General features: G+C 33.7%; 1 protein-coding gene across 3 annotated transcripts in view; it reads left to right on the plus strand.

Moving 5' to 3' along the window:
- Positions 1-6,885, plus strand: part of LOC110032897 (tobamovirus multiplication protein 3) — a gene marked incomplete at its 5' end in the record, with an annotated part of 79,322 nt that extends 72,437 nt beyond the window's left edge. For 2 of the 3 annotated variants that reach the window (XM_020736676.1, XM_020736677.1), the window contains 2 exon segments: positions 5,683-5,849; positions 6,496-6,884. In XM_020736676.1, the coding sequence (XP_020592335.1) occupies positions 5,683-5,849; positions 6,496-6,519 (191 nt within the window). 3 annotated transcript variants of the gene reach the window in all.
- Between the last annotated feature and the right edge of the window lie 4,266 nt (positions 6,886-11,151).

The raw sequence follows: 11,151 nt of genomic DNA on the forward strand, positions 1-11,151 counted from the left end.
CAAGTCAAAATCGTGTGTGGTGCAGTGATTGCGTGAATTGCGGCGTTCGCGAGTATTCGAGTCATGGAGGGTTCACCTATGGCTGTCTGATCTTATGGAAACTCATTTTCGGGCCCTCTACATGTTAGTCCTTAGCCCATGCAACTAAAATCGAGTGTTTGGGACTACTCATGCGAGGTCTGCACAAAAATGAGTCAAGATGTGGCTCGAAGTTCTATGGGAAGTGGGTTCCATTACTAGTCCGCTAGGATGGTCAACAAAGAACTCTTAAGGCTAGATTATGAGTTCTGGGAGTAGGAGGCTAAGACCTCACTAAAAATGAGGTCAACACTCTTATCTATATTTACACTTATATCATTTTTAGTGCGACTCTTACCAGAATACCAAAGTTTAAGACTTAAATTATCAATCTCTTTAGTTTTTTCTCCAACTCATTTAGTTTCTTGAATACATAAGATATTAATTTTCCTATGAATCATAATATCAACTAATTCCATTAATTTACCGTTGAGAGTTCCTATATTCCAAGGTCCTATCATAATATTAGTTTCATGAACTAACTTCTTTACCTGCATTCATCCGTAATGTGGGAATCCTTGCTTATTTGACACTACACCCGGGCGTAGGTGTAGCGGCCCTTGCACACTTTTCACTATATTCAGGCTATACAGCGCGTCGCTTTCAAGAGACGCCCTAACACTTACACAACGATCAAAAGAATTCATGTCATGATTTTTTTCGACAAGTTTTGCGCTGGGTGTCGACTACCCAACACAACCCTCCACTTTTCACATTCGGGCTTGGGACCGGCAATGACAGTGTTTCTCTCAAAAAGTACTAAAAGAATAAAATAGAACTCCCAAAATATGTCTAAAAAAAGGAAACATTCAAAAACAAAATTGATATCAAGCATATTTATGGTCTTTCCTTAAATGTTGCATCTTAAAAAATTTCATCCTCAAAAGCCACTTCCCTAAAGTTCATCTCCCCAAAAGCATCTAAATTCACATGTTAATTACTTTATTTGTACCATCAATAAATTTAGCTGTATCCATAAATAAAATTTATAGAATAATATTTTTCATCAAAATGAACAAATAGACTTAAAAACTTACTGTTTGTTTGTCTGTTAGTTTCTTGCATCATCTTTGTATATTTTATTTTTTCAAATCATCATAATTAAGTTCTGGAGAACATTCATCTTCAACAATCCAAAAACCTATGGCTTCAATGCTTGTATAATCCAATGGATCATAATTTCTCTTTCTGGAGTTCATCACATACACAAATTTCATAAATTATATTCACAGTTAAAACCAAAAAAACAAATATAAAAGCAATAATATTAGCAAGCATACCTATTCTTCAAATTAAGATTGTATCAAACTTATACTAAATCATTTAGTTTTTGATGCTGTAAATGATTTATTCATTTTGTATGAATCTGCCGAAAACACTGCAGTTTCTTTCACATCCAGATGAATAAGAAGTTTGGCTAAGAATACAAATAGCCAACTTTTGTAAATTTGAAGCACTAGAACCAAACATCTTCCTCAATTCATTTGTAAAATATTAATTATGATTTACTTTAAGAAGATGCGTAAATAAAAATAAATTTCATTAAATGCAAATTTAAAAATAGATTTCACTAATCACTATTAATAGTTGAGAACTTACCTACTTGAATTTCTTTTTCCATAGATAGAGCAATCGGCTTTCCAAAGCTTTCCAATTTATCTCAAAAAAGTCAAATTTCCTTTATTTCCAAATGTAGGCTTTGCACATACATCCTTGTTTCCAATAATTTCAGCTAAACTTGCATCACCTCGGTTTTTGACAATAATATTAAAAATCATACTGAATTTTTGGATTCAAAAAAAATTCAGCAAAGTGAATTCCTTGACGAAGTTGACCATCCTATCTCCTCTTAATGATGCTTGTGTATGGCTTTTATAACTTCTTTACATTTCTGGATATGTTTTTATTTGCTTTTTGGGCTCTATGCATTCCATCATAAACATACCCAAGTTATGGTTTCTTATATACATCCTCTTCGTAATGCCCTTATAAGCGGCGCAAATATTTTTGACATAAATAGGCAATCATTCCAAAACTTGCTATCCAACATAATAGAGCATGCATCTTTTCCTTTTTTTTTTGTCAATTTTGATTATGACTTATTAGTATCAAGTGCTTGCAAATCATGTTTATGTTCATAAACTCTTTTCAAAGTAATAAAAGTTGTTGTAAAGCGGTTACTCCGAGATGCACATCTATCCAACCTGGCCTTTTTGTCAACCAAGATAATATAATAGTATGATTATAAATAAATATTGTTACATTCGATGCACATTTAGCAATCTCCAACATATGAAGCATACAACTGATTTCCTTTAAGATTCAATTCAAGCAATGTGCAGCACAAGGAGACCAATAGATCTTACCATACTTTTCATGTAATAAATCTCCTGCTTTTTTGTAGTTTGCTTCATTATCAATCACAACTTGAATGATATTTTCCACTCAACAAATAAAGAACACCATGTTGTTGCATCTTTCGTGATAGTAGAAGCATCAATAGATTTTAAAAAACATATACCTCTAGGATAATAAACTAAAAAATTTATAAATTTTATATTCTTCATGTTGTCTATTCATCAGCCATCAAAGTACATCCACTTTCCTTTCAACAAAGTCTATAAGAATGATTGAGTGGCATACATTCTTCGTTGCAATCTCTGAGTAAATTAATTCTCATTTGATAGTATGAAGATAATTGATAACCAGGACCGATTGTAGCTATTGCATCCATATCTTTTTTAAGGCGTTAAAAGCGAAAAAATTATCCGAAATCCATCTAGCAAGTGTCATATCAGCCCTTCATACAATCTCTTTAAATGCCAACACACTTTTCAGGGATGGTTGTGAGTCAAGCTTAATTCTAAGAGCAAAATAATTGACAATCTCATCCAGCCTTCTTTTTCCTTTGTTTAATCATTTATCATGAACAATTGATCTTTACAAGGAGAAGAATCTCTCTTCTTCAATAATATGTTCACCATATGGGTGAATATTGTTTTTCTCTTCTTGTGTCTCTTTTTATTTGGGATATTATTTTCAAATTTTATAACATCTGATGACGAATATTAAATTGAATTTTCTTGCATGGCGTAATACTTCCCTTAACCCTAGCAAGATGCTGTTTCATCCTCTTTATGCCTCTATCTTTATATATCAATCCACAATGCAAATATTTAAATTGTTTCTTCCCATTAGAAGTCTTAATTTAACTAAAATGATTTCACGCCCTGGAGCAGACTTTTTAGGGACGTTAAAGGAAGAAACATAAGGTTGACTTCCAGATGGCTCCATTCTTGGAATAACAAAGAGACAAATTTGGAAGATCTCATAATAAAAAATATTTACTTTAAATCTGATACATATGTTTAGCATAGAAGACATTGTTAACAGCGATCAAACACTCTTGATTACTTGAACATATATATAATCTTAAATGGAATGTCAATGTTAATTTAATTTTTAATTCCATAAAATGCAAGAAATTATCACTATATATTTTTCAAAACATGAAAAAAACAGCTAGGATTGAGAATTTGAGGTAATTGCATAATTAACTTAACTATAATAATTGCAGAGAACTTGCATCCTATTATTAGCAATTTCATATGGATAATTGATGAATATGAATTTTTAACTCGTGAATTTACTTCAAGATGACTGAAAACTTGAAATATTAAAGGCATCTTAAGATAAATTCAAAAAAATTAAAGCTAATCATGAAGATGAAATAATTTCATCATTTAGTTGATTTATACATATCCAAATTTTACAGCATCTAGCTTAATTAAATTCAACATAGATGATAGAAATCTAGTGGATCCATGGAATGTTGAGAAATAAAATTAAAAAAAAACGTTTGTTACAATGATGGGCAAAATGTTAAAATTTAGAGGGGTTTAAGTTTAACATTAAAAAAAAATCTTCTGTCAATGCACTATTCAAATAAGGGAGTATTTTTCTCTTTTGAAGTTGTCTTCTAACTAATAAATCCATGTAGCCATGGCTTCAGGTGGCCAGACGCATCTTCCGCTCAGGAAAATTATATCATGCCATGCACTCTTATGAAGAAATTAAACAACTATAATAAACTAATTCAGTAATTCGCCATCAGTAACTAAAAGACAATGAAAGAGGAATATAGCATCAAAGCCGGCTCAATCCATTTTTCAATCAAATTTAAAACAAAAGGTCGTTGCATCTTACCAACTATATCTATTTTATACAATATATACCTCAAAGGAAGCCAAATAAAATCCTGATTAGCATGGAAGACCACTACAAACAGGAAAGTAGCCAAATACACTAATAAAGCCCTACTTAGCATGGAAAACCATTTTAAACAGGAAAGAAGCCAAATAAAGCCTTAATTAGCGAGATAAACCACTGCAAACAGAAAAGAACTAGAGTTTCGGGTAAATTTTGGTTGAAATAAATATATTTCATAAATTTTTCGCCCTATGTTAAGTCGTTTCTTGCCATGTGCGAATGGGAGAGGTGAGAGAAGGAAGAAGAGACATACCTCCGAGCTGCGGATGAGACGCCGGCGAGGGGGCCGCGAACCGGCGGCAAAAAGGTCGAAAGAAGGGAGGATTGGGTTCTGGATTGCAGAGTGGAAGCGGAAACGAGTGGAATAGCCAAATAGGGTTAAAACCTGAAAATTTTGCACAAATAAGGGTGAGCGGGCAGTTCTCTGGAACTGCGAACGGTTCGCTGGGTGGCTGGTTGGACCACTAGTTTCAGTCGATTCCAGCCAGTTCAATACAGGGATGGTTTTTAGCCCACCCAGAACCGGACCACTGACTGGTTCACGGTCGAACCTGCTTGATTCAGCTAGTTCGGTCAGGTTTTTTAAACCATGCTTACAATACACCTAATGGCGTAGCTCCATTTTTATCGGCCATCATAAACTCTACAAATAATGTCATCGCTTATCTCTATTTTTTTAATGTTGTCTTTAATTCCCACTTAATTAAGTGCCATTTATGATTGTCGTCTGAGCAATGGTACATCATCAGATGATGAATGCATGTAGTGTCAATAACTAGGCGGTATCCAGCTTGAAAGATAAACCAACTATGTTGCATTTTGGGTATATGTTTATGCTCTATATACAGGCCAACACTAGCATAGATGTGCTCCATGGCAAGTTTTACGTGCATGCTAGTGCTTGAGGCTCTGATTTTGTTCAATTCACAATATGCCACAAACAATATATATTGGCCGAGTTGGAGGTAGAAAAAAAAAAAAAACTCAAGAATTTTATTTCATTCTTTGTACAAGAGGGGATATATTTATAGGAATAAATCAGAAAAAAGAGGGAAAAATAATTAGGACCCGTGATCTTATAGGAAAGCACGTGTTTTGCAATCTGAGGGTCAGACGGAAATATATTCATCATAAAAAAGCCTTGATATGTTTGTCTTAAATTCTTTGCTATGAATGAAGTAGTAGAATTCTAACAATTATTATTGTCTTTATACAAACAGGAGTAATAAAGACTTATAACGTATTAAATTCTTTTAATCTTCTATTAGTCTTACGTTCAATATACTATGGTGTCTAGTAAATAAATAACTTGTGTTTCACAAAAATTGTTGCCAGGCTCTTCAGTGCCATCAAGCTGCGTGTTATGGTCCATGCGAGAAATGCCTTCTCGCCATGTTGCGGAGGAACCGCCTCAATCAAGAGTTATAACTATTGTAAGGGACGGCCCAGCAGCCCCACCTAATCCTCAGTGGAGAACAGCCGTTACGAACTCTCAAAATAGGGTCAGTCATTTTCTCCACTTTCTTCAACTATTATGATAAATGGCTTCCAGTTTTGCTCACGTGTTTAATGAATCTTATGTGAAATAGGTGCATATATGTAGAAGCTATAATTTAACCCATTTAACATATTTCATTCTATTCAAGTATTATTGAGCTTTATTGCTGAAACCAAATTAATTTACATATCCAACACCTAAACTTTTATTTTTACATATATGGTACTGTATTTCACTTTGTAGAAGTTAAAATAGTGATATTTTGTGTGTTATAAAAGCTTTGGGTGGCATAAATGTAATAAGTAAAATTTAGTTGTTAGATGTGTAAATACATGAGAATTGGGTGGTATGTACGTAAATGCCCCATTAATATTTGGGGGATTTACATACATACCACTCAATTTTATGTATTTACTTATATAACCCCTACATTTTTATATTTATTTAGCATTTTATAACCCCTAAATATTTATATTTCTTTAGCATTTTACTATCACAGTCACATCAAAACATATGCATGAAAAGGTATTTGTGTTTTAGAAATTTTAATACCAGTCATGTTTCTGTTATATTGTTAAAAAATTTGGGTGTTATTGAAGTGAACATGAAGGTTTAAATTTTTGACCGTTTCAAAAAATTTAAATCTGCAGGCCTTGAAAGTCAGTCCCATATAGAAAGATCATTTTCCGTAGGCCTAACCATGTGGTGTAGATGGAAGAAAATGCTTGAAATTATACATGTAAAATTGGATGTGAAGGTGTGAGCATGATAAAAGTTCCGAGGATTGGAAATTTCGACGAGAATGAAAGAAGAGGGCTGTTTCTGCTGCAATTTCAATTTCCTCTGCTGAATTTGCTCTCTGATGCTTACAAGTACTTGCCATCTTGTTGAAATTATGCTTGTAACATCACCCTTTTAAATTATATTTACTGATTATTGATCATCTTATGTTATATGTGCTCCTTCGATGTAGTTAGTATAATTTAGTTCTGAAATCTTTGCTTTTAGCGCTTCAAATAATGTGCAGAATGTTTGAAGTTTAAATGAAGGAAAGAGATTGAATTGGTGTTGAAATTATCGGAAGGAAAATTTTGACTTTATTGGGATCTAATGTTGTGAAAATTAGTCTTAAAATATTCTGTTAAGCTGATTAGCATTAAATGCTGCTTTTATGGGCTCCTTTCGTTTCAAAACTACACCATTAGGAAAAGCGCATTAGAAATTCCTCACAAGAAGCATTAACCACATTGAATTAGAATGCGAGTTGTGGGATTGCATCGCGCCTTCGACATTTTACGCAAGTGCCCTCCTATTCGAGATGCTAGGGCAGAGTAGTAACGCGATACGCTTGGGAGTGCTGGGCACCCTTGGTATTATTAGATGAATAATGCGAGCCGCGATGCGATCCCACAACCCGCATTCTAATTCAATGACAGGCAGCCACGAACACGGGATTCCAAAAGAATAAAAAAAATTGTCAATTTGGGCCCATGGCACTCGAAATAAACGACTCCAAATAGGCCCTTAGAGTCGTCAAACATGCCTCCTAATGCACTTTTCCGCATTCAAGAAAAAAGTTCTATTTATTTATTTCTTATCGTGTGAGCTTCATCATCTTCGTATTCATTTTATTTTAAATTAATGTGATTAGGGTTTTAGTTTTGAAATGAAATTCTCCACTCTAAGAATCATTATTGTACCATTTTATGAAAGTAAAATTTATATGCCTCCTGATGCTTGTTTATGTACTGACTTATAATAATATTACTTTTTCAAATGCTTGTTATCGGCTTTGCAGCCTGCATATGTATATGCAGTACAAAATGCACATTCCAACTTTGATGAGAAAAATTTATAGTAACAAAAGGATGTGTGTGTACACACATTATACGCGCGCGCACACACACACATTACATTCACTGCTTTTAAACTAACATTCACTTTCACATACATATATCGAACCAAATAGACTATAACCACCTTAAATTTTCGGCACATGATATTGGTTAATATCATGTGCCCAAAATTTTATGGGCTCCTTTCGGCACATGATATTAACCAAATAACAAGTTGAGTAGCATGAGGTTCTAGTGTGTTATGATTCTTCCAGAATTCTTTTTGTGGCAAAATTTTATTTTTTTCTCAACAGAGAAGAACATTAACAGAAAAACTCATTCATGAATAGATGTTTTTCACTTATTAAAAATCAACAATTGTGATTTCTTTATTGTGTTATTATTGTATGTGCTCATCTCTTATGTAATTTGGGGAGGGAGAGGAAAGGTTGGGCAAGTTGGGGAGAAGCAACCATAACAGAAAAAACCCATTCATGAATGGATGTATTTCACTTACTAGAGCTACAAGCATCATATTAAAAAACCCAAATCGATATCCAACCGTTTGGGACCACAATTCTGCTGCTAACAAGATGCTACAAGCATCATATACAAGCTCGTGAGAACGATTGAGCTTTTTGTGATTTGGGAAGGGACAGGAGTGGTTGGGCAAGTTGGGGAAAATCAACCATAACAGAAATAGGAATGTCATGGGTTTTAGCCAGGATTGTCAAAACTTTGCACGTTTAAATAGAGTTCCTTTCACTTAGAAAGGGACATATGATGGGCTCTATGTGGGTTCTGAGAGTTTTTGAGAAATTTCAGCTTAGCTAATGTTGCATTGTTTAAAAAAAAAAAGGTATGACTGCAATTTATCTTGCTTTCATTTTAATTGTAAGATATGATCAATGCAAAGTTTTATCAACATTTCTGATGCAAAAAAACTTGGAAGATGTTCATACATACCACTCAATTCTTATATATTTACATATGTAACCCCTAAACCTCAATTTTTACATACATTCCACCTTCCCTATGCAAAGAGAATCAGTGGTTTAATCCGAAGTCCTTATTAACCGGATAAAAGAACTTGCGGTTAAAGCTATTTTTAAGGTTTCTAAACATGAAAGTAGAATATATTCTACAAATGTTGGAATGAATCAAGTCTTCTTCATGTAATGCAGATCTGCAAGTGGTTAATCCTTCTTGTGCATTGGATTAAGAAAAGGTTCCTTGACCCGCATTTGGGATGCTTTAAGCCTTGGGGCACTCTTCATCTTCTTTAATGATGGAATAATAACTAGCGACTCAATATGCTTTTCTTATAATCATACCTACAGAGGGAATAGGTTTACAAATATCTGATGCAAATAAACTTGGAAGATTTTCATACATACCACTCAATTCTTATTTATTTTCATATCTAACCCCTAAATCTCAATTTTTACATGCATTCCACCTTCTCTATGCATGAAAAGGTGTATTTCACAATTTAAAAGTTAGAATGGTATAAATGTAAAAATTTTAGATATGTAAATACATAAGAATCAGTTGATATGTATGTGAATGCCCCGAACTTTTAACTGGGAAGTGTCCAGTTTTTCAATGCTGAAAATTTGGAATGGGATGCACCTTATTGATCAAGATGTGAATGTTATAGCTTCCATTCAGATGAATTATCATTAAAATATGCTCCATCTATTGGTATGCCATCAATGGCCAGTTTGACATTTATGAAAGAAGAGCGGATTAAGGTCGATTTGAGCATGGATTAGAGCCGTTATTTTTTCATTTTTTTTTTCTTGTGACTATTTGACCTTTCTTTGTATTTGGATCATTCACTGGTATTTTCTGAATGTTTAGCTGAATGTTCTTATGAAATATTGTTTCATATATGTGCATTATCTTGTAACATGTTCATGTAATTTAATCATGTAGTACAAGTAAACCTTGTTTTCATTCTTTATCTTTTTAGCCTAAACTGCTCAAGGAAATTTGAACCTGAATATAGAATATTTTCTTTGTTATCAGCAACCTCTCCGGCTGTAAGTGTATCTTCCCTAATTTTTTTCCTCTTTCTCACGATGATAATGATGCATTGTAAGCTTAAAAAAACCATAAATTGACTATATAAAAAGAGAAGTTCCATGATTTTCTCTTAGCTAATTACATTTCATAGAGAGTGAAGTGTGAGTGGTGATTACATTGATGAATAATTGTAGCCCAACATAATTGCATTGACTTGAATTGAAAGTTCATACCCCTTCATATTCAGGCATTTGAGAAAAAAAGAATGAAAATGATATTTTGTGGCATCTGCCTTGAGGAGATTGAATTGGGAAATGGGCCTACGATCTATTTCAATAAAAAAAGTGGCAATATATTATCACAAATTTCAAGAAAAAGTACAGGCAGGGTGTATGACAGGATGCAAATAAAGAATAAGTGGGATCAGCTTAAGAACTATTGAATTTTAGAAGGAATTGAAATGAGGATCAATGGGCTTGGGTTGGGATCCGGTGAAGCGAACCATTAATGCTTCGGAGGAATGGTGGACAAAAAGACTTGCAGTGAGCAATTTTTCATTTCATTTAATATGATTCATTTCATTTTTTAATATTAATTAAAGTGTTTAATATGATTTTGCAGGTGGTGCCCACAACAAAAAAAAATACAAACTGTGGCCGAGTTGGAGAAGTTGGACCGGATGTTTAGGGGTGTCATCAAAACAGACAAATATCATGTGCTCCAAGTGAGAAAGGGTATTGTGGCAGCCATAAAAATGTGGTCGTCAACCTATCAAGTGATTCACCCAATCTCTACTGTCAGGAACTCCCGAAATCCAATCCATCAACAGTTCTAAGCATCCTCGTGTAGAGGGTAGGAAAAAGGGTAGAGCTGCTTATCTCAGGAACCAGATATCAAATATGGTAGGTTCTTCCAACGATGCCTTGCATACAATTCAGGGAACTTCCATTAAACAGGTGCAAATTAAGGATGAAGATGAAGAAATTTCAAAGTATTTTGAGCTATACTTTTTTTGCATTAGAGCTTCTTTAAGATTCAGTCCAAAGAGGCTTTTTTGCAACGATTGCTAAAGAAAAACGGGTGGCATATCTAAGACATTTTTATGCTCGCAGGGAAACTTGAAGAAATTTTTTTCTTATTTGTTCTTGACTGAGACTATTTTATTTCATCTTTTAGTTGGGACACTTTTACTTTGTTATTGTATTTTCTTATGATATGCTTATTTGATATTTGTAAGCCGTTAGTTTTATCTATTATAAATGCTTGGGTCATGCTTTCTTCGTGAATTATTAATTCCATTTTTTTTCTTGACAATGGTATAATATACACCAACATGGATTCGGACCAGGTAAGACGGAGACAAAAATGCAACAATCTCCTTGATCATTGAGTATTACAACACGCACATTGACCGCTCTCTATGTTTCACATCATCTTATATCG

Source organism: Phalaenopsis equestris, unplaced genomic scaffold, assembly GCF_001263595.1.
Source record: "Phalaenopsis equestris unplaced genomic scaffold, ASM126359v1 Scaffold001053, whole genome shotgun sequence".
Classification (NCBI taxonomy): Eukaryota; Viridiplantae; Streptophyta; class Magnoliopsida; order Asparagales; family Orchidaceae; genus Phalaenopsis; species Phalaenopsis equestris.